The sequence below is a fragment of the Lampetra fluviatilis genome, chromosome 16 (assembly GCF_964198595.1).
Source record: "Lampetra fluviatilis chromosome 16, kcLamFluv1.1, whole genome shotgun sequence".
Lineage (NCBI taxonomy): Eukaryota > Metazoa > Chordata > Hyperoartia > Petromyzontiformes > Petromyzontidae > Lampetra > Lampetra fluviatilis.
The window spans coordinates 255,879-280,372 of NC_136290.1; the positions used below are offsets into that span (position 1 = coordinate 255,879).

At 45.2% G+C, this 24,494-nt stretch overlaps 1 protein-coding gene across 1 annotated transcript in view; it reads right to left on the reverse strand.

Moving 5' to 3' along the window:
- Positions 1-785: 785 nt before the first annotated feature.
- The window catches only part of AMPD1 (adenosine monophosphate deaminase 1), a 30,998-nt gene continuing 7,289 nt past the window's right edge, over positions 786-24,494 (reverse strand). The window contains exons 6-15 of the mRNA XM_078863502.1: positions 23,148-23,277; positions 22,010-22,204; positions 20,658-20,789; positions 19,570-19,733; positions 19,152-19,278; positions 10,563-10,726; positions 9,257-9,377; positions 8,358-8,531; positions 7,135-7,245; positions 786-947 (exon numbers count right to left, since the gene is read on the reverse strand). Of these exons, the coding sequence (XP_078719628.1) occupies positions 786-947; positions 7,135-7,245; positions 8,358-8,531; positions 9,257-9,377; positions 10,563-10,726; positions 19,152-19,278; positions 19,570-19,733; positions 20,658-20,789; positions 22,010-22,204; positions 23,148-23,277 (1,480 nt within the window). The remainder of the gene's footprint in view (positions 948-7,134; positions 7,246-8,357; positions 8,532-9,256; positions 9,378-10,562; positions 10,727-19,151; positions 19,279-19,569; positions 19,734-20,657; positions 20,790-22,009; positions 22,205-23,147; positions 23,278-24,494) is intronic.

The following is a 24,494-nucleotide window of genomic DNA, read 5'->3' on the forward strand; positions in this document are numbered from 1 at the left end:
TGGTGCAGAGGCCTGGATGTTGCTTCAAGCTGATGTGGATCAGCTGCAGTCTTTCCAAATGTGATGCCAAAGACGCCTTGGCATCCGATGGTTTGATTTAATCAGAAATGTCATCGTTGCATTTGCGACTAGCGATTGGGAGCTCCTTTCCCGGGAGTCGGCTGTCACTTTCTGGACACTGCCCTGTCTTGATGCGCAAACTCCAATAAATTGTGCACTTAAGTTGGCGGTTGATAATTGAAGTGGACTGCGACCCGCAAAGAAATGACACAGCCCCCGCGATTGTACCCTGTCATACGTGAATCAAATAAATCACTCGAGACATCGCTGTATGGCAGCAAGAGCAGTTTATATGAATGCTGTCGCAAGAGGTCGCAAATTTGGTGCAACGGTCCTTCGCTGACTGCATGATGAATGAATAATTATAAACTGCTTAGTGAGCAATTTGCGTATCAAGATGCCTGTATGCCTTTAGGCACATACTAATACTGTAAGCAATCACTGCAGTTACTCCAAAACAGTTGGCTGTATACCAGTGAGGGTTCACCACTTGGATCTGCTGTACTCTATTGATATTGTCGAACAGGTTTTCAATCTTAGCATACGTAGAATTATGCTAATGAAATACTATTGAACACTTCATCATCACCAGCCATATTTAATCCAATGCTGGATGAAAGCCTTTATAAGCTGTTGCTACCTCTCTTACCCTAACCCAAACTGACACAGCCAGCCATCGCGCTAATCCTACGAATACTGATGTGTGAAGGTGCCGTGTGAGCGCTTCACTCGGAGGTGGCCTTCATGGCGTCCATAATGAGGTCGAGCTCGTAGCACCAGGTCTCGTAGCGGTACGCCAGGCGGATGTGCGCCACATTTGTCTTCAGGATATTGTTGCCCGCTGGGCCGTCCTGCAGGTAGTTGTTTCCCAAGAAATGTTTCTTCTCCTGCACATGGGTAAAAGAGGGTGTACGGGGGGACGTCCCACGAGCACGTACGCACGCAGCGAGGCATTACACATGAGCACCAGCACGCGGCTCCTGGGTGGGGAGAAGTCGGGCCTTGTCGAATTGTGCGGTACCGATGATAATGGCGGTGTGATTTCACAATCGCAGCCGTGGTACAGCAGCGATGCAGGCTTTTGATGGCCGATGGAACCACTTTGAAAAGGTGATATGAGTTTGAGTGTAAAGGACGTGGTGCATGGATCAGAGCTGGACCGTAACCTCAAAAAGAAGTTGGCATTTAAGCTCAGGTGTCTTGAGATGGACACCAAGAATGCCATGGCAAGACAGGATACGCAATGCATAGGGTCCTGAAGATAATATGGTTGGACTTGTTTGCAATATTGGGGAGGGAGACGGGCATTGGAATGGTCTCACACGAGTCCAGCATCTAAGAGGAAGGCCTGAGGCTAGATTGCAGGAGACTCAGGAGAGATCTTAGAGGGAATGTGTCTATTGTGCAGCAGCTGTGGGATTTGGCAGAGGGTAGAAAGCGTTGACAAGGTTGTGGTGATTTGCAATTGGCCAAGAATAAACCACTTGTAAAATACCACGGAACAATTGTGCAACACATAGAAGTAATATTCTTAGGTTTTTTCGGTAAAGTCACGTAGGTAAAAATTTTTTAAATTAATAATAGTAAAATAAAATAAAAATCACGACGTTTCGGAGGCAACACAAGCTTCCGTCTTCAGGTGGAACCGTCACAGCCCGACAGCTGTATCAAGTAAATGAGAGATTCCAAGAGATACCACTCCGTATATATAATGGTTGAGGGGGGGGGGCAGGAATGGCCCACTTTTATTATTATGGTAAGGTGCGGCTTGAGACTATGAATAGACTGCATAACAAAAGACTGAGCCTTTATTATGGAGAGGTTCGGTTTGTGACTACGCCTAGCCTACATAACAAAAGTGTGAAAAAAGAAAGCTAAACCTGGTAGAAAGCTAAACCTGGTAAAACAAAACTGGCTGTCTATCAGTAACCTGTAATAGTTTTCTGTCAAATAAGATGGTCCAAATAAGTGTAGTTAAAACTTTTTTGCATGGTTAATCACATCTTTCCAATGATTACTCAGTTTGTAACCATCATCACGGTTGAAATTATGTCTGTGTTTGTATATTTGTATGGCTTCGTGTACAAACCTTTGATGGTAGCCAGGAGGTTTGCAGAAGCACCTTGGTCTCGGAAAAGACAATTTCATGAGAGCCCACAGAGTTGTAGCAATGATCGGCAACGGCCGAAGAATCAGTTCTGCCGTGTTTCAGATCTGACTTGTGCTCGCGGACACGATCAGCAACATGACGTTTTGTTTCTCCAATGTAGCAATCACCACAACTGCAACTCAGTTTGTAGACTCCAGGATACTGTAAGTCAGGAACGACATTTTTCACAGATGGAATCAGATCACAGATTTTATGCACTGTACTGCATCGGACTTGGATCTTATGTTTGTTTAGAATTTTGGAGATCTTTTTGGTCACGCCTGCTATGTATGGTAACGTGATAGTTTTGGTCGGAGTTTCATTAGGCTGTTTCTGTATGGTGGGAGAAACAGCTTGGCGGATGGTGCGGTCAGAGTATCCGTTCATCCTGAGGGCCCGATGTACATGTCTTAATTCACCGGCCAGGTGGTGTTGGTCAGAAATGCCATGAGCTCTGTGGTATAGTGTTTTGATGAGAGAATTATTTTGGGATGGGTGGTGGTGGGAATCCGGTTTCAAGTAGGAATCTGTGTGGGTGGCTTTCCTGTAGACAGAATGTCCCAAGGATCCGTCAGGTCTCCTCTCAAACAGAATATCCAAGAATGGTAGTTTACCATCTTTCTCCACTTCCATGGTGAATCTGATGGATGGGTGTCTGGAATTGATGTGGTCCAAGAAGTGGTTCAATGCTGGGAGGCCATGTGGCCAAATGACGAAAGTGTCATCCACATACTTCTTCCACAGGGAAGGACGCAGGGTGGATGTCTGGATGGCGTCTGATTCAAACTTTTCTATGAACATGTTGGCTATCAGTGGTGACAAGGGGGAGCCCATAGGGGTACCCTCATTCTGTTTGTAGAAGGTGCCTTTCCAGGTAAAATAGGTGTTGGTGAGGCAATGCCTAACCATCGCAGGTACATCAGAATTCAATCCATGTTGGACCAGGTCCTCAATTATTGTTAGGGTGTCCGGTACTGAGACTTTGGTAAACAGAGATACTACATCAAAACTGACGAGGATGTCATCAGGAGATAGTACCATGTCCTTAACCATAGAGACGAATTGGGTTGAGTTGAGTACTGCCGAAGAGGTCTTGCCTGTGAAGGGAAGCAGAGTATCTGATAGAAACCGGGCTAGTTTGTAGGTATGAGAGTTTATCGTCAAAACGAAGGGTCGTAGCGGGGTGCCTTCTTTATGGATCTTGGGAAGACCATAGAGTCTGGGAGGTCTTGCCGCCGATGGTTTTAGAGAGGGACGTTTGCTTGGTTCGATTAGGGAAGTCGAACTCGTGATGATTCTGTTGGTTTTTGTCGTTAGGCTTTTAGTGGGATCGTTTTTAATTTTGGAGTAAATCCCATCATTAAGTAGGTCCAGGATTTTGTTGTTGTATGAATCTTTATCCATGATGACCGTGGCATTGCCCTTGTCTGCCGAGAGGATGACTATATCATCTCTCTTTTTTAGGTCCGCGAGTTCAGAGCGTTCGTTTTTGCTGATGTTACTAGTGGGTTTCTTAGCATTCTTAGAGCTGAAATAGCCACTATTCTTAAGAATGCTAAGAAACCCACTAGTAACAGCAAAAACGAACGCGAATCTCTCATGGTAGCCAGATGGCTTGCAGAGAACCTCTGTCTTGGAGAAGGTTCTCTGCAAGCCATCTGGCTACCATGAGAGATTCGTTCATGAAGCGATCCACATATACAAACACAGAGACAATTTCAACCGAGAAGATGGATTCTGGCTCAGCAATCATTGGAAGGACGTAATAAACCACTTCGGATCTTAACTGATTGTTGTTCACGTTTATGGTGACTTTCAGACCGCAGTCCACTCACTGTCATTAACTGTGTATCTTGTGTTCTCCACAGGGAATGCATTATTTGCTCTGCTGCAGATCTCCTGCCACCGTTTTCCCATTCGCATGTTTCATTGCTTCTACATACTATTAACATGCCCTCGCTTTGTTAATGCTACCCCCCCCCCTCCCTTTGGTGTTGCTGATCCTGCATAATGCATGGGCATAATATGACTTTGAAACCCCCCCCCCGCCCACCTCCTACGCATTTCCCATGAATATGCTAAATTCCTCTTGATATGCACATTCTTTTGTTAAGGCTCTCTTCTTCTTCCACCTCCAACTCAGCTTATATATAAGCTCCTAGCTTGGCAGTGTCTCATTCTTCACCTGAAGACGGCTGCTTGCGTTGTAGCCGAAACGTCGTGAGAATTGTTTTATTATGTTTTATTTTTATTATTTTATTACTTCCCTTCTACGTGACTTTACCGAAAGAACCAAGAAGATGAATCCGTGCAGTCACGAAAGCTTTAAATCGAAGTTTTGATGTAGTATCTCTGTTTACCAAAGTCCCAGTACCGGACACCCTAACAATAATTGAGGACTTGGTCCAACATGGATTGAATTCTGATGTACCTGCGCTGGTTAGGCATTGCCTCACCAATACCTATTTTACCTGGAATGGCACCTTCTACAAACAGAATGAGGGTACCCCTATGGGCCCCCTCTTGTCACCAGTGATAGCCAACATGTTCATGGAAAAGTTTGAATCAGACGCCATCCAGACATCCACCCTGCGTCCTTCCCTGTGGAAGAGGTATGTGGATGACACTTTCGTCATTTGGCCACATGGCCTCCCAGCATTGAACCACTTCTTGGACCACATCAATTCCAGACACCCATCCATCAGATTCACCATGGAAGTGGAGAAAGATGGTAAACTACCATTCTTGGATATTCTGTTTGAGAGGAGACCTGACGGATCCTTGGGACATTCTGTCTACAGGAAAGCCACCCACACAGATTCCTACTTGAAACCGGATTCCCACCACCACCCATCTCAAAATAATTCTCTCATCAAAACGCTATACCACAGAGCTCATGGCATTTCTGACCAACACCACCTGGCCGGTGAATTAAGACATATACATCGGGCCCTCAGGATGAACGGATACTCTGACCGCACCATCCGCCAAGCTGTTTCTCCCACCATACAGAAACAGCCTAATGAAACTCCGACCAAAACTATCACGTTACCATACATAGCAGGCATGACCAAAAAGATCTCCAAAATTCTAAACAAACATAAGATCCAAGTCCGATTCAGTACAGTGCATAAAATCCGTGATCTGATTCCATCTGTGAAGGATGTCGTTCCTGACTTACAGTATCCTGCAGTCTACAAACTGAGTTGCATTTGTGGTGATTGCTAGATTGGAGAAACGAAACGTCATGTTTCTGATCGTGTCCGCGAGCACAAGTCAGATCTGAAACACGGCAGAACTGATTCTTCGGCCATTGCCGATCATTGCTACAACTCTGTGGGTTCTCATGAAATTGTCTTTTCTGAGACCAAGGTGCTCTGCAATCCTCCTGGCTACCATCAAAGGTTTGTACACGAAGCCATACAAATATACAAACACAGACATAATTTCAACCGTGATGATGGTTACAAACTGAGTAATCATTGGAAAGATGTGATTAACCATGCAAAAAAGATGTAACTACACTTATTTGGACCATCTTATTTGACAGAAAACTATTACAGGTTACTGATAGACAGCCAGTTTTGTTTCACCAGGTTTAGCTTTCTACCAGGTTTAGCTTTCTTTTTCACACTTTTGTTATGTAGGCTAGGCGTAGTCACAAACCGAACCTCTCCATAATAAAGGCTCAGTCTTTTGTTATGCAGTCTATTCATAGTCTCAAGCCGCACCTTTAATCATTGGAAAGATGTGATTAACCATGCAAAAAAAGATTTAACTACACTTATTTGGACCATCTTATTTGACAGAAAACTATTACAAGTTACTGATAGACAGCCAGTTTTGTTTTACCAGGTTTAGCTTTCTACCAGGTTTAGCTTTCTTTTTCACACTTTTGTTATGTAGGCTAGGCGTAGTCACAAACCGAACCTCTCCATAATAAAGGCTCAGTCTTTTGTTATGCAGTCTATTCATAGTCTCAAGCCGCACCTTTAATCATTGGAAAGATGTGATTAACCATGCAAAAAAAAAAAAGTAAGATCGCAGAGCCGCTGCCACCTCTAGGTCGGCGTGCAAAGATGGCTGTGTTAGTGTGATCAATTTAACCTGTTAATGTAAAATCGGAGAGCAAAAAATAACTAACATCGAAAGGAGTAACATCACAGCCAGTTATGACTTAAACTGGTTGATAACGTCCTTCCAATGACTGCTAAGTTTATACCCTATAATTGGTGGAAACCCACCACGAGCGCCGCCTTGGACCATCACTTACATTAACATTTGCTGCCCCGCCCATGCTGCTGACACTTGGGCTACGCCCATTTTAAGCCTTTATAAATAGTTTGCCTTTAGAGGCGAACCCCCTTTTCCTGATAACGACCGCTTGTGTTGCGATCAAAACGTCGTAGTTTTTGGTTATTTTCTTTTAACCTATCTACGTGACTTTACCGAAAGACCCAAAGAATATTAATTCCTGCAGTCACGAAAGCTTTAAGGCAAGATTTTGTGAGCATTTGGTAACGTTCCCAACAAACACGTGATCAGCAACTTCCACCACGACCATCACACAGTCCCGGATCCCACCTTTCACGTAAACAATGGGCAGTGCTTAACCGGATCCGCAGAACCACAAGATATGGATACCGAAAGCACAAGTGCAAATTCGAAGACTCGTGTGTGACTGGCTACAAATACAAAAACCATGACCCAAGTAACTTCACACTGCCCAAAGTACATATGTGAAGGCAGTGGGTGAGTGCATCTGCAATTCATAAACTCTTAGACAAAGCAACTGAATGACTCAATCAGTTACAACGGCATCTCTTCACAGTTACTCTATATAAGCCAGACAAAAGAAGAAAACTAGTTGAAGCCCTCAGACGTGTGAGCGTGCAGCGATGTCGCAATATCGTCATGTGCATCACCTCGTGTGAATACGCGCTCTGCAGCACGCTGTTGCGCGCGATCTCGCACATGTCGCACGTGCTCAACTTGAACACCTGTGCCGCAATGGCGTACTCCTCCATCAGCGGCTCCTGCAGAGCCACGTTCATCATGAACCACCCACACAACCGCACAACCACACAGCGCACAACCGAACGGCGCACCAACATTGACGGCCGTATTCTTACCGCTGCTCGACGCAGGCTTGGCTCCCACTCAAGTGAGCCGGCTCTGAGCGTGGTCCCAGCCCTGCTCAACTGAGCTTGAGCCAAACCATTGCGAGGAACACGAGCCTCGCGTTACACCTTGTGTTCATTATCTTAACAAATAGGCGAGAAGGCCAAAATCCAAAGCTAGCCAATAAATATGTTGCTTAAAATGAATGATAGCAAGCAGTACTCACCACGTATCTCCTCACTGCTGTGCCCCCTGGCATCCGGAGATGTATATTGTTTTAAAGGACACGACGTGCCACCGGGATGATCAACTTGAGTGATCGATGTGGCTGAAACCTCAGTTCAAAACGCTGGTGTCGGTGGTATTGAATCGGTGCTTCACCACAAGCATCAGCATCTGCGTAATCTAGTAGCGTCTGAGTGGCATTGGACTTCTATTGCAAAAAGGACAACAATAAGTGCATTGCTATCAATGCCATTTGTTAAGTTTAAATGTTGTATTGTCAGCTCTGATAGATTGATTTTACAAATAAATCAACCAGATCAGATGATTGTCCATTGGATCTGTACTTTAGATTGACTGAAACAAACAATCGTACTCGCTGGTTATAGAGAGCTTGCAATTTTACATGCCAGAGTTGAACTTGTGGATTATGCTATTTTGCAACAAACACATACGTTAGCAAGTAGCTTTACTGCGTGTTTTGCCCTGTGAAGTCTGCTTGTTGTAGCGCAATTAGATGGCACCATGGCGCCACAGTAGCGAGATGTTAACTACCTCCCCAGGTATACAAGAGGTCGTGGGTTCGATCCTGACCTTGATGCCAGAATACTTGGAGTTTGCATGTTCTCCCCGTGGTCACATGGATTTTTCTCTGGGTCCTCCGGTAATTCCCTTCCACATGATAAGCCACTTCGTTGAGCTATCATTTGTGGCCAGATCACCTCTGAAAAAGAGCTATATCGCCCAAGTGGGCCTTACCTGGTAAAATAAAAACTAGTGACTATTTTTAACGAGTGTTTTGCACCTTAGTGAAGTGGAATTGCATCGGGTCATCAGTAGACAGGGAGATGCAGAGGCCCTTTTGCAGGAACTCCAGTAGTGGATTCTTGGCGTATTCCAAGAAGAGGCTGTTATTGCTGAGTGGAGACATCGCAATGGGGAGCTGGGTCAGGTAGTACAGGTACTGCAGCACGGGGCTCTGGAAATAAAAAAAAACAAAAGCAAAGTTCCCCATACAACCTCTAACAGACTGTTGGGGCAAGTGATGTTAGCGAGTGCCTATTAAGGCTGACATGGCACACAACGAGATAGGTGATCGGGATTAGATTTTGGCACCGAGAGATAGGATCTATGAAGATGTGGATAAAAACCACTCAGCTCGAAAACCAACTTAAGCATGATCATTCCTGACATGACCATCTCCCATCAGATCAGTGAAAATTCCACATTCCTACGATGTGAACTCATCTAGCCACAAGGTGACCAACTGTTGAATGTCCATCATGCAGTGCAGGTCCCATGATGTGGATGCTCACCCCCGAAGTCTCATTAATCTGATAGCCCCGTGCTGCATTTTGACCACAAGTATTGTGGTTAATGCAGACATGATTCCTTGTAAAAGGTTTCAGTTTGGTGTTTTAACAACTTAACACCTGTTTTGTTGCCAGATAAAAGGGGAAAACCTATTCTCAAGAGGAATGATGCTGCTGCTGATGATAATCTCTGTCGGGTAAATAAACACTTGCAGGGAAGGCAATATAGGCTGTGCTCTAGACTGACCTCCACGATAGCAATGTGAAATGTTCACCACTGGCTCAAAACTGGCAATGGGGTGACCACCACCCAAGGCACAGTTGGGTACAGGGACACGCTGCGACCGCGAAAGAGACGGCCGCGTGCCCAAGGCGCCCCCCCCCCCCCCACCTTCTTGAGGTTTAGCCCATGTGAGATGTTGTCGGCGAGCATGAAGGCGGCCAGCAGGTGGGTGACAGCGCCAGCCTCCCCACAGTGCGGCCGGAATAGGAACGTGTTCATGCCACGCTCCCTGCGTGTGCACAATGATGGGAGGGAGCAATAGTAGGAGGAGATAAGATGGGGTTCTGCTGTAGGATGCATTTTAGACTTTTGAAAACCCTATAATTAATTCTGAACGAAAGGTGAAGCGCAATATCGCAATATAGGAAACGTTGGGTAGGGCGAGAGTGATGGGCTTAAGGAGGAGTGATGCAGGGCCATATGAGATGCGTGGGAGTATGTTCTATTTATTAAGACCGTTGCTGAGCACAGACCCGAAAACGTCAAGCGGCCATTATCAAAAAGCACGTTCACAGTTTGAATAAATAATAATTAACACATTTCTTGACTAGAGCAAGGATAAAAGAACATGAGAAAAGAGACCACGGGAGGGAATTCCAAAGCAGAGCGATGGAGGAAGTAGAAATAGAAGTGTGGTGACCTGCATGAGTAGGATAATTGGTGGGTGGGTTGATGGGTGGGTTGGTGGGTTTGTGGGTGGGTTAATGGGTGGGTGAGTAGGTGGGTGGGTTTGTGGGTGGGTTGATGGGTGGGTGAGTAGGTGGGTGGGTTTGTGGGTGGGTGAGTAGGTGTATTAGTGGGTTAGTGAGTGGGTGGCTGCGTGAATGAGTGGGTGAGTGAGTGAGTGAGTGGGTGGATGAGTGAGTGAGTGAGTGGGTGAGCATGTTGTTGTGATCGGCAGTGGTGGTTGAACACAGTATGGATAAGATAAAACAGCCAGTGAGTGTCTGGTAGACTTGAGTCTTCAACATGGGTAGAGGAATCGAACGAGCGATGTTTACGCAAACGGTAACCATGGCAGTAGCAATGTAAGAGTGATAAGATGATTAAAGGAACCATGCAATCGCGTAGGTTCCGGAATAGAGGGGAAAACGAGGCATGCGTGAAGTAGAAGAGGAAAGTCATTTGACTAGAACAGGGGTCGTCAACCTGCGGCTCTAGAGCCGAACGTGGCGCTTTGACTTCCCCCTTTGCGGGCAGCTGTTGTAAAAAACTTAAATCTTCAAACAAAATTTAACGTAAACAGAATTTATTCACTTTATTGTTAAAGAATAACTGTTGGTGTGTGCGGACACACAAGTGGGTCCACAACTCTGGGGGAAACGAGAACGATGATCAATGTCCCATCGTGCGAAGACAAGCTAGGCGAAGAGGGGCAGTGTGGAGAGATGCCCGTGGTGCTCCCCCAGCCCACCTGCGCAGGTTGTTGAGCACCATAACGTTGGCGTACATGTAGTACATGTAGTAGGTGTACGAAGGGTTCTTCTGCACGTCCCACTCCTGCGGCTTGGGGCTCTTGCTGCTGAACATGTGTCCGCTGTGCTTGGACTCATCGTCCACGCTGTCGAAGCCGGTCACCTGCACGGCAGAGACGCAGAGGAGGCCGCAATGTTGTTAGCGAGCGGCGCGCTTTACCCCACGGCGCACTTTACCCTGCTGGGTTCAATCCCTGACCCGGGTCCACATCCCCCAGCACCGCTGCATTGCCATCCTACCACAGGCTCCTATATTCGTGAGTGATTTATAATGAATATTCTACGTATTATTAATCACTGGACCAGATTTAATTATGATGAAATTTGTATGAATTAATTTGAAATCGTTAATATGGAGTATAAATTTGACCAAATTCATTATTTGGTGATGCTGCGCAGATGAAAACCCGGCACTTAAATGAACGTCGAGATTGGCCAAGCTCTGAAACGCTCGCGGTGATTGGCCATGCAGAGCGGGCAACGAGACGGAGATGGAGCGGGGAATGAGACAGATATGGAGCAGGCAATGAGATGGAGCGCTGTGGTCAAAGTCGCTGCCATAATGTTGGGGTGAGCGGCGGCAGTGCAAGTGTGGCCGGAGCACTGCGGTGAGAGGGTGGTGGTAGTGTGCCGTGCCGGCGTTGATAGGTACTACTCGCAAAAAGCATTTGGCCCAACAGTCTGTAAAGGTTGCCTTTGGTGTGCATGATAACCTCCGCCTAGCGAGAACCACCCCGTATGCAGAAGTCGGGGCCGTCCATAGCGGGGAGCGGTAGAGCAACGGGCAGCGCGCTGCGCAACTGAACCCGGCGACTTGGGTTCAATTCCCGCTGACGGCTACCAACACCTGTGACGATCATCTCAACCGGCCCTGGGCCTCCCCTAGGTTGACTCGGCCTCAAGTGAGTACCTGGTTTGGTGTGTAAATGTCGCCACTAGAGAGACAAAAACGGTCAGACGTGGTGCTGGCCACCCACCCACCCCTTCGTGTACCATTCCGGCCTTCATAGGTGCTCGCTAACTACTACACTTCCATCTGCTCCCCACGTGTGCTCAACACAGACAAACCTCTCTCATATAGCCTTTTGCAGACTTGGAGCAAGTGCTGTTAGTGAGCATCTATTCTTGTCAGTACAGCAGACGGGGGGATGGATGACCAACACCCAGCACACGCCCAGCTGCCTTTGTCTCCATTGCACCAGCTACCCATTTAAGGCTTAGACGACCTAGTGGAGGCCCAGGACGGGTTCAAATATTTGCCACTCCCCATGGCACAAACCACCACTTCCCATGGCACACACACACAGGTACCTGACAGTCTTAGCATGGTGAGACAAAGCCATAAATAAGGCTGTCTTTGGTGTAGGCCAATCAGTTTCAAAGACAATGCATATATTACACTGTGTAACAACAAAAATTGTCCCTGGGTAGTAGGTGGTATCTTCTAATTTCTTATACCTCAAAAGTACAGAAAATGGCTATTATTCCCCACGAACTTTGCTTTTGTGACCAGGACAGTGATATTTTGAAATTTACCTATTTTCAATGAAAATTCCTGATAGATTCAGTGCTGAGTAAACTTGGAGTAACTTCTAGAACATTCTAAAACTTTCCACTAATATAAATAGTAGTATAAATACAGGGGCCTTAAGCCCACCAATTCAGTTTAGTTCCAGCTGCCTAAGTGGATACATATCAGCATTTTTCTGAGATGGCATGAAGAGGCTGCAAACATCCGGCAGACGCATTTTGCTATGTCTGTGGCCAATTTATCAAGACAAGAGCGAAAAAGTACTATGTGGAAGCATCTGCTAAGATGTGTGAGGCCTACAAGGCATATTTCGGCATGCCTGTTGGGGATCAAGACAATCCCTGGGGACCTCATTTCACCTGTGAGAAATGCAAAAAAACTCTGGAAGGTAAGATGCACAATTGTTGCTCGGAATTTTATGTTATGAAATTTGTTAAAAACATATTAATTGTAAAAGTTTTTAATTTTAAAATGTTTTACAATTTTCAATGTTATTAAAAAATATATATAATATGTTAAAAATGTTGCGAGGATCTCTTACACATTAATCATGGGTGAAATACATTTATTTTTGTAGGATGGTACACAGGGGAAAAGAGAGCAATGAAGTTCGCCATCCCAAGAATTTGGCTTGGTGGACCCATCCAAACGTCGGACTGGCAAGAATTCACCTGCTATCACGGGACACCAAGGCGCACTACCACAGGCGGGACTGGCCACAGAGTTCTCTGTGGGGAGGAACAACGTCAAGTGGGAGCCATTGGTGGACCCCTGGAAGGTGCTGATGCCACCACTGCCAGAGCTGTAGATAAGGAGTCGGGAGCCTTCAAGTACCTTCAAGACTTTTTCCCTAAGCTGTCTGAGGCAAAGGTCAAAGCCGGTGTCTTCGTCGGACCACAGATAAAGAAGAACCTGGAGTGCAATTAATTCCCCAAAAAGCTCACTAGTAAGGAGAAAGTGGTTTGGAACAGCTTTGCCACAGTGGTTCGGGGCTTCCTGGGCAATCACAAGGTCGAAAACTATGTGGAGCTGGTTGAGACTCTGGTGAAGAACTATGGCACAAGAGGCTGTAGGATGTCCCTCAAAGTTCATATCCTTGATGCTCATCTTGATACATTCAAGGAAAACATGGGAGCATACACGGAGGACCAGGGTGAGCGCTTCCACCAGGATATACTGGAATTTGAACGCCGCTACCAAAGACAGTATAATGAGAACATGATGAGAGACTACATTTGGGGTCTGATTCGTGAATGTGATTTACAATATATTCGTAAATCTCTAAAAACTACTCACTTCTAAATCTTTTGTAGGAATTTTTGTATTACTTCAATATAAATACATGTTAATTTTGATTAATATGTTTTTTCTTCTGACTTAATGTGAACGAAAAGACACAAATTCGCCCGTTTTCTCATTGAAAATAGGTACATTTTCAAATATCATTGTCCTGGTCACAAAAGCAAAGTATGTGGGGAATAATAGCCATTTTAAAAATACTTTTTAGGCATAAGCAATAAAAAAATAACACTTACTACCCAGGGCCAAAAATTGTATTACATAGTGTTATCAGAGCATATTTGTTTGCATGTTCACCACAAGTATGTGTGGTTAATGCAAACTTGATGCCTTGCAAAAGGTATCTCTTTGGTGTTTGAAGATCTTAACACATATTTTATTGCCAGACATGGTAAAACCTATTATGATTTTTTCATCATGTATTTTTATTATTGTGCTCATTTGCCCAAGAAAGCCTCACTGAGTCCCAATAACTTATTTCAGGAGGGTCCTGCCAATTGTTTTTTGCCGTGTGTAATTTTAGTTGGATAATTTGTAGGTATTTTTTTAAATCATTGTGATGTCTGGCCAATGCCAGTTACATTGTATATATATGTAGTGTTGTAAAGGACAGACTTCTAAACTTATTTATGGCACACACTGTTTATTATCTTAATTCACAGTCCCTATCACACAAAGGGGGTATATGGTCCCCTCACCCGTTACCCTGAGGAGACACAGCCTCCGGACCTTGCAGGCTATCTAATCTCCCTGCTATAACCAGCGTCCTCTGGCTGGACCTAGGGGATCTCTCCCTGACCACTGGTTACACTGAGCCCTAGCCCTGATAAGGGCTGGAGGGCTTGGTCCAGGGTCCTAGATGTATTCGGCCGACTTGGGTCTTCGTGTAGCAGAACTGGCCAAGAGCTCTCAGCGCGCTGGCTTTTATACCTGTTCGTGGCCGAGTTGTCCAATCCCCGGCCACCTTGTGGGACCCTCCGATTGGTCCTTCCCAATCTGGCGTTTGGATCCTACCTCACCCCCTTTGACCCTGACCGTTTGATTGAGCGGGAAAATCTTGTTTACGATCCGCTCTCTCACAGTTTGCGAACAGCGAGTAGTTAACACCACTATATATATATAAACATTTGATCATGTCAGGAAAGTGGAGAACCCGGAGGAAAGCCCATGAAGAACAGGGGGACAACATACAAAATCCACACAGCAAGGCGCAACGAGACAGACATTGAACGCAGACCCTTCTGTCTGTGAGGCACCGGTGTTAACACTCCACCACCCTGCCGCCTGCAAAGTACCATTGCTGCACTCGGATGCCCTCATAAGTCAAATTATTTTACAATGCTGCCGTAATTAACCCACTAGTTACAATTTCGTGTTTAATTATTAAAAGCAAATGCAGCCTCCTCACATTGAGGTAGCAACATGTGCTTCTTTGCTTGATTGTGTGATTATTGTCCTGTCTTTAGCGTCCAGCAGAGTGTTAAGAGGCTAAGGGGTTGGCAACCTGCGACTCCGGAGCCGCATGTGGCTCTTTGGTTGCCCCCTTTCGGGCCCCCTTGCGGGCAGCCGTAAATTTTTGTTTTATATTTAACATAATTTTACGCAAAAATAATTGATTAAATGTGGCAGGGAATGGGCCTCTAGGTAACAACAAAATGTACAACAGTCAAACTGTATTGTTACAAAATAACTAAGGGGGGGGGGGGAGTTAAAGTAAATAGACGCAGTTCATTCCACCACCTATTTTGTTCGTCAAAATTTGTCATCTGCTGTATACCCACTGCTGTGTTTGTGTACAAGTTGCTCTGCGTGTGATGTGGCTCTAGAAATATTTTGGTCAAAGCCATAAACTAGAAAAATGGCTCTTCCTCTTCTTTGAAAGGTTGCTGACCCATGGGCCAAGTATATCGCACACTCTCACCCCTGGAGTATGCAGTGTCTGGGCTGAAGATAAACCTATGACAGGCCAAGTTCAAACTTGGTCACAAAGTATTCTGGGATGCCACTAAAATAATTTTCAGTGTCTGAAAATATTTATTCCTGGCGTAGAATAATTGCTTTGCCACCCAGGGATTGAGCTGCATTTTAGTCATCACAGTATACCCCTGTGTAGTATACTATATGGTCACTATGTAGTGCAGATCGTGGAATTACGCACACATGAGTGCACCAAGTGCGCCTCCACTCGTACATTGAATGTCCACACATTTGTACGCTTGCGCGTGCAAACGTGCGTATTCACAAGCTAGTGTTTGTGAACTATGTAAGCATGTGGAGAATTACCAAATGCAATTTATTACGTGGAATGTATACCAGAAGATCTGGGTAAGTCAATGTTCATTGCCCTTGCTAAAGAACATGGTACAACAAAATGTTAATCACATGGAACAATACATCAGGTGAATCACATTACTTATATGATATTAAGAGTGTCAATGGAAAGAGTAAGGAGTAAATTAAATCTAGAAATAGCAAAGAGCGTTGTGTAAGACAAGGGGACTAAAAGGCCACATTGACATCAAATTGGCGATATAAATTCCGAAACATTTTTATGTTATATTGACTAAACAAAAGCTTTCCATGAAGTGATACATCGTGAATGACAGTGCTGGGGAACTTTGATATACATGGAAAAGGACTTAGAGTAATAATGCATCTAAATTGGGAGCAAACGGCAGCCATTAGAGTTGACGGAGAGGTGAGTGAGTGTCCGTGCTTCAGGAGAGGAGTGAGATGAGGGTGTTTATGAGCACCTCATTTGTTTTCTATGTACAGCATCGTGACATAATTATCAGACAGAGGAGTTGCATGGAGTAGCAGTTAGTGGTCAAACTATAAATATGATGGCTAAAAGAACGCATGAACAATCAACTGTAAAACCAGTGTCTGCATGGTCATATAAAAGAAGAAATCTTAGCTGAATCTCAAGTAAAAGTAAGTGACACCAACGTGAAGTAGGTGGAGAATTATAATCATCGAGGTCGTGTGATCACAGGAGGTGGAAGGTGTGTAACAGAAAAATAGCGCCGACAAAATATATATTTCAGAAAATGGGATGTATGTTGAAAAATAAGACATTAATAACAATAGAGACCAATGCATCTCCGACCAGGAACACATTGCCAATGAACTCAAACACGTACGCCAAGCTCTTAAGGGTAATGGTTACTCCGACTACACAATCCGCAAAGCCATCACTCCAACCATCAAGAAGGATCCTGTTGAGCCTTTCAAAACCATCACCTTACCCTACATTGCTGAGGTCACAAAAATCTCCAAAATCCTGATTAAACACAAGATCCAGGTACAGTACCTGTGATCTGGTCCCGTCTGTAAAAGATGTGGTTCCAGACATACAGTACCCTGGCGTCTACAAACTAAGTTGCCTCTGTGGTAGCAGTTACATTGGAGAAACCAAACGACATGTCTCGGACCGCATCCGTGAACATAAAGCAGACCTGAAACACGGTAGGACAAACACCTCAGCCGTGGCAGATCACTGTTAGAATTCAGTGGGCTCACATGACATTGACTTCTCCAAGACAGAGGTTCTCTGCAAGCCATCTGACTACCATGAGAGATTCGTTCATGAGGCAATCCACATATACAAACACAGAGACAATTTCAACCGAGAAGATGGATTCTGGCTCCGCAATCATTGGAAGGATGTAATAAACCATTTCGGATCTTAACTGATTGTGTTCACGTTTACGGTGACTTTTAGACTGCAGTCCACTCACTGGCATTGACTTTATATCTTGTATTCTCCGCAGGGAATGGATTCTTTGCTCCGCTGCAAGTCTCCTACTACCACTCTCCCATTGATATATTTCGTTGCTTCCTCTTAGTATCTTTCACGCGACGGTCAATGGTATAGTGTATAGCAGATTGTATAATAATAAATAGTATAAAATTGTAATGTTTAATACAATGTATAAGGTAATATATAGTATCGTAATTGTATAGTGAATATACAGCAGTGTGATATACAGTAGGGTGGATAGAATAATACATAGTGTAATATTACACTATGTATTATTCTAAGATATAGGGTGGTGTATACTGTATAGTAATACAGTATATCATTTAATGTTGGGTTTGTCTATGGCAGTATATAGTACGGGGTAGACCCGTGTGATGTAAGGGAAAAAAGTTTAGCTGGGAGCATATTATATTTTTTGCGACATAGAATTGTAATGTATTACTTACTGTTAGTAGCTCCGCTTATTGGAGAGTATATTTAGTATACTGATGATACTATGTAGTTTATACTTTCGTTTTTTACGTGGTTGTTTAGTTACTGCAGCTACATACTATTAACATTCCTTCCCTTTATTAATGCTACCCCTATCCCCTCCCTTTGATGCTGCTAATCCTGCATAATGCACGGGCATAATATGACTTTGAAACCCCCCGCCCACCTCTGACGCATTTCCCAAGTAGTGCTAATCACATATCTGCATTTCCCATATATATGCTAAATTCCTCTTGATATGCAAATTATTTTGTCAAGGCGTTCTTCCCCTTCCAACCCAGCTTAAATATACGCTCCAAGCGTGGTGGTGTTTCATTCAGACGCTGTCTCCCCGACAGACCTGGTCTTCACCTGAGGACGGCTGCTTGCGTTGTGGCCGAAACGTCGTGAGAATTATTTTATTATGTTTTATTTTTATTATTTTATTATTTCCCTTCTACGTGACTTTACCGAAAGAACCAAGAAGAAAAATAACAATACTTTAGTGTTTCACATGCAGGTTTGTTGTGCTGTATGGATGTGAAAGCTGGACAATTACAAAGACCCTATGAAGCAATATAAGCAACATAAATGTGCATTTTAAGAAGGATGTTAAACATTTCATGGACAGACAAAGATGAGCAATGTAAATGTATTATGAATAGCGGGTATAAGAATAAAATTAACCAGAAAAAAAATTGAGAAAAGGCAAGTTAAGATTCGTTGGACAAGTAATGAGAAAACTAAAATATTGAATATGAATGTCTTTGAATGAAAAATGTATAATTACAAGAAGCTGAGGAAGACCATGCATTTGTGCACACTTTTCCACACAAGCCGAAGGTGGTGCCTGAGCCGTCTCACAAGCTTGCATACACAATGTGGGCCTGCACTTTCCAATGTGTGTGCGTGCGTGCGTACTTTTGAGGAGCGGTGGCGTAGTGGTTAGTGTGCTGCGCTACGAACCAGCACCTATGGAGGCTAACTGTGGCTAACACCACGCCCGGCCGCCTTTGTCTCCCCAGTGGCGATGTTCACACACTGCACCAGGTACAGTGGGGGGCGGTACAGCGGGGAGTGATAGTGTAGTGGTTAGCACGCTGTGCTCCGAACCCAGCGATCTCAGTTCGATTCCTGCTCACGACCAATAACAGTGGCATATATTTGAACCGGTCCTGGGTATCCCCTAGGTCAAAATGGGCAGGACATGGTGCTGGCCACCTACCCCCTCGTGTGCCATTCCGGCCTTTATTAGGTGCTCGCTAAAAGCACTTGCCCAAACAGTCTGCTAAGGCTATACGGAGGATCTCTGTATTTTATGCATACTCCACTTGCACGTGTACGTATTGGATGTCTGGATGTGTTTCCACAGATGCTCAAGCCTGGTTTGAATGATGACAGAATCATAGTAATTTCAAACTGTTTCCCCACGCGTGTGTATGAGCTCATTGGCGAGCTCCGTACGTGTTTGAGGAAGACGTGCAGGTGCTTGTGCTGGTTTGGGTTGATCGTTGCCTCGAACAGCGGGAGGAAGATGTTGTCCAGCATGGTGCCAAAGTTTAAGACGAGGTTCTTCGCTCTGAAGATGTCACTGATCACGGACACAACATTTAACGACACAGATGTGGTCAGACAATTGTGGCCTCACCCATAAGTCAATAACGGATCAACAGGTAGCATATTCTGCTTAAAGTGCCCAGCTGATCTTTCTATTTATTTCAACTAACACAGACTCGTCTATGAGGCTGTTTGGAAACCGAGATTGAAGTGGGCATGGCTTGTAGCGAAACGGCTTCTCCTGGTAACATAATTTGGTTTGGAAGCACAGCTTCACCACAACCACTGCCCTCCTAAACCCATCCCAGGCCGACGTGACACTTACTAAATACGTGGCATCTGAATCATCCACTTGAGGTTGGGCGAGTAGACGCGGTGCTGGATGAACCAGTCGGCCAGTTTGTGCCACTCGTCCCTCTTGCTTCCGTACACGGAGAGGCGCGGCTCTGCGTGCTGGTACCGGCTTTCTTCCAGGTCCGATGCCACCTCCTGCCAGCAGCACAAGGGGAACGTCTCATTTCAAAACAGATGATTTTATTATTATACTCATTCACCCAGGAGGGTCTTACTGAGTTTCTAGACTCTTTCAAGAGGATCCTCCTCAATTTTCACCTAATTGAGTGATTTTCTAATAATTGTTCAGCATTGGGATGTTTGGCCAATGCCAATAAATTGTGTGTGTGATTGTGTGTTTGGCTATGGACGGAAACTGGAGAACCTGGTGGAAACCCAGGCCAAACTTGGCGACAACATTCAAACTCTACAAAGACTTGTTGGGCAAGTGCTGTTCGTGAGCACGTACACGCTCATGCACACATTCTGAGGACAGGGGGAGGACAATACAAACTCCACACAGAAAGGGGCCTGAGTCGGGAATCGAACCTAGGGCCCGTTCTTGCAACCCCCTACTATTCTAACTGCACGTTCATGGACCGCGTTCCTCCCCCCCGCCCGTGATGGAGAAAGTATTGCTGAAGCAGCTTCCATAACATTCCAGTGAACCGATTCACCTAAGTTTAACACGTAGGCCTTCGCAACCAATATTATCCATAAAATATGTTTTTGAGTTAAATGTGTCGTTAAACTTGCCACCACCCGACACAGCCAATGATTAAGGTTTGTCACGTAAACAGCATGCCAATTTGTTACAAGTTCAACACTCCGGCGTATTGGAAAGTAAACCCACAACATTTACAATTCGAATATGACGCTTCACCGATAATTACAATAAGCAACATCAGGTGATATCCAGAGTTGTGGAGAAATCCTGTCTTCACTTAAACTAGGAAATTATAAGTCAGAGTTTGTAGCTTCTGCAAAACAGCTGCCATGAAGCGCTGTTCAGAGGCAGCGACTGAGACGTGGCCATGGAGAGACGTGCGGGGGGGGGGGGGGGGGACGCGACGGTGGCACCTTGATGATGGTGGCGAAGTACTCTCCCTTGATGTGGTTGTCGGTTTTGATGTAGAGGTCCCGCAGCTCGCTGGCCCCCACTGGGTTGTACTTGGAGTTGAACTTGTCAAAACGGTGAAATGTTTGACGGCCCTTGGAGTGGGCGGAGATTGAAAAGTGGAACAACATACGGTGATGATCATACTCTTAGTTGTGGATCAGATAGCATTTCAAACAACTTAAGGCTGATCGGCTTATGTGTCGCAATAGATGATAATCCAATGTTCGTTTGATTTAATGACAAAGCAGGTGGCCCGGTAGCTCAGGACACCAAGCCAGCACTGCAAACATTCTTCTTTCGACTCCAAACAGCCGCTCGGGATTAATTCTTGCACCAAGTGTTTATTATTTATGTTCATTAGCTGTAATATGAACCAAGTGATGGTGCGCTTTGGAGGCTGACTTGACCTTTCAACCCTCGTCCAGAATAAAGAGAATGAGCATCGCTATACAAGGAGTCAAGCGGTGGAATGTTTACTAGGGGCTTCGCTCCGGTCCATCAGTACAGATGGACAACAACGCTATTGCCCATTTTATAAAGACACCATGGCTTCGACTCGGCGTTAGTTGATGCTTTTGCACAATGTCTGCCTAGCAGGGGTGACGTGGTCCATGAGTAGCCGCATTTGCCGCTTGTTGCACAGATTCCTGGCTCGAAACCAGCAGGCCGCCCTGGTTCACACTGTGGGTTACGGACCATAATGTATGCACCACCTGCTGCACAATGAACATTAAACAACGTCTGATTGTATTCACAACGAGTAGGAAATTGTGTTGCCGGCGTCACGGGGTGACCCGCAAATTACTCCAAATTAGTAACATTACTCCCTACTGGTAGCGTATATGCATCTGTGAAACACGGCGTCTTTGTGATAGCCCTGTGCTATAAGAATGGCACGAATACCAAATAACTATTATTAGGGATGCATTATTTAGTGCTGGAACGAGAAAAAAATCACGCACTTAAGCCACATATAAACATTTATCCCGCTTTGTCGTGAATAATGAATGGACCCCCTTCCGCAAAGAAACTCTGCAGCCAATCAGTAGCTTGGGGAATGCCACTGGAAAACGGGAGCCGAATTCGCTGACGTGGGCACGACGCATCGAGCCAGTTATCCAAGCGCACACGAGTAGACACACACTCGCTAAGGCAATTGTGAGACAACTCTACACAGAGAGTAACACGACAGACGGACGGGGGGTGGAGGAAGATCGCTCGATTTATCTGTCCGCCACTCCCAACGGTAGGCCTTTGAGGGCCCGAGGGAGAACGTTGCAGAGGCGTCAGTGCGGCGAGAGGCGAGCCTCACCGCGTGCACGTCCAGTGAGTCGACCGTCAGATCGTTAGGGTGCAGCTTGAGGCTTTCGAAGAGCTGGCGCAGGGTGACGGGCACGCCGTCCTTGACGCGCACCACACGCTCTGGGTCAACCAGATATGAGTGCTTGATGAAACGCAGCAGGTGCTTCTGGTTCATGCAGGCTGCGGCGTGGATGTGCGTGTCCACCTGCGCGCAGCAGCCGCACCTCCAATTAAGCACGGCCGGCTATGTACAATACGGAAGAAGTTCAACATACGTAAATATGCGCGCGCGGCCGTTCATCGGCAACAACGCCAAGGCAACTGCTGTGCAAGTTCGAGTTCGGATGTTCCCTGGTATGTAATCATTCGTGTGATGCTCTTTTACCGAGTCTTGCATGAAAGTTATTTTTCTCATTGTTATTCCGCAATAAAAAAAATTCACACCATATTTTGCCCAATTTATGGCACCGATGATTTTGTACCGTGGAGTTTCCTCCTCGTATTCCACTCTCGAGGTGTCTTTCGTCACGCGGTGCCTTCACCTGAGTCTCCAGGTAACTGGTATATTAGACCAGGTGTTGAGTGACCTTGTGCCCACTTGGGACAGCTGCCACTGGGGGCGCTCTTCGAATTTGTTAGAGAATAAAGTCTTTTATGGCACGTCGAGAGCTCTTGGGATTCCCCAGGATAAAGGAGGGCGCTCTATCAGAAACAAATTGTCATAGTTATACAGTCTGTTCTTCTATATCGCGGTAGTTGCGTTCCTGAAGAACACCGCATTGTGTAAAAATCGCGTTATAATAAATAATATAATATAGGGTAAAGAACAGTCTGCGATAAAACGTAAGATGCGTATGCAGGCTGAACAAAGACTGAGGCGCGTGAGTAGTGTCTAGAAGCATCCAGCAGCATCACGCCTTGTGTGATGATGCTACACAGAGGCGGTCGTACGACTGCTTATTCCTACGCGTGCGACGTAGTTCCATTTTCTCGATTGTGTTATATCCAATTCGTATCCACGTCATAAAAATTGTGTTCCATAAACATTGGTAACGTTGTATCCAATTCGCGTTATGAAAACAACATGCGGCATTACAGGACAACAGACTGTACAGGTCCACCCGAGCCCGTGGATATGGACGATGCACCTTTCTGACGTTGTAGAAGTCTCTGTGTGCCACCTCCTTCAGCTCTTTCATCTCCGCCATCTCGTTGAGCATCTCATGCAAGTTGAACTTTGACCCCAGGAAGTTGAGCCGTCGGTGGCAAAAGGTCTTTCTGTTGGGCGTTGTCAACGTAGAAACAGAGGTTTGTAATTAGGGCGATGCATTCAGAAACTCACAATTGTGCAAAAAATGGGCAAAAATACCAACGTATATGACTCCACGTAGCGTAACACTGGCATGTACAGTGAGGGAAAAAAGTATTTGATCCCCTGCTGATTTTGTACGTTTGCCCACTGACAAAGAAATGATCAGTCTATAATTTTAATGGTAGGTGTATTTGAACAGTGAGAGACAGAATAACAACAACAAAAATCCAGAAAAACGCATGTCAAAAATGTTATACATTGATTTGCATTTTAACGAGGGAAATAAGTATTTGACCCCTCTGTAAAACATGACTTAGTACTTGGTGGCAAAACCCTTGTTGGCAATCACAGAGGTCAGACGTTTCTTGTAGTTGGCCACCAGGTTTGCACACATCTCAGGAGGGATTTTGTCCCACTCCTCTTTGCAGATCTTCTCCAAGTCATTAAGGTGTCGAGGCTGACGTTTAGCAACTCGAACCTTCAGCTCCCTCCACTGGTACAAAATCTGACACCTTTATACAAGGCATCATGTTTGCAATAACCTCAACACAAGAAGTCAAAATGCAAACATGATGCCTTGTACCAGTTAAAAGGGTAAAAACCTATTACTATATTTTGCCACTGGTAAAGGAGATCTCATCGTGTAAATGCTTACCCCGAGCTCTCAATACTCTGATAGTGCGCTTTCTTTGAGTTGTACGCCTTTTGGCGTCATCTGGTTCAACACCAATGGAGACTAGGCTCTAAAGAAAGCTGTCTCGTGTGTGGACCAATCAACTTCAAGGTCAGTGCATATCATTATCATCATCAGAGTTGTTTATTTTTGTTTGCATTTTGACTTCTTGTGTTGAGGTTATTGCAAACATGATGATTTTGTACCAGTTAAAAGGGTAAAAACGTATTACTATATTTTGCCACTGGTAAAGGAGATCTCATAGTGTCTTCTCCAAGTCATTAAGGTTTCGAGGCTGACGTTTGGCAACTCGAACCTTCAGCTCCCTCCACAGATTTTCTATGGGATTAAGGTCTGGAGACTGGCTAGGCCACTCCAGGACCTTAATGTGCTTCTTCTTGAGCCACTCCTTTGTTGCCTTGGCCGTGTGTTTTGGGTCATTGTCATGCTAGAATACCCATCCACGACCCATTTTCAATGCCCTGGCTGAGGGAAGGAGGTTTTCACCCA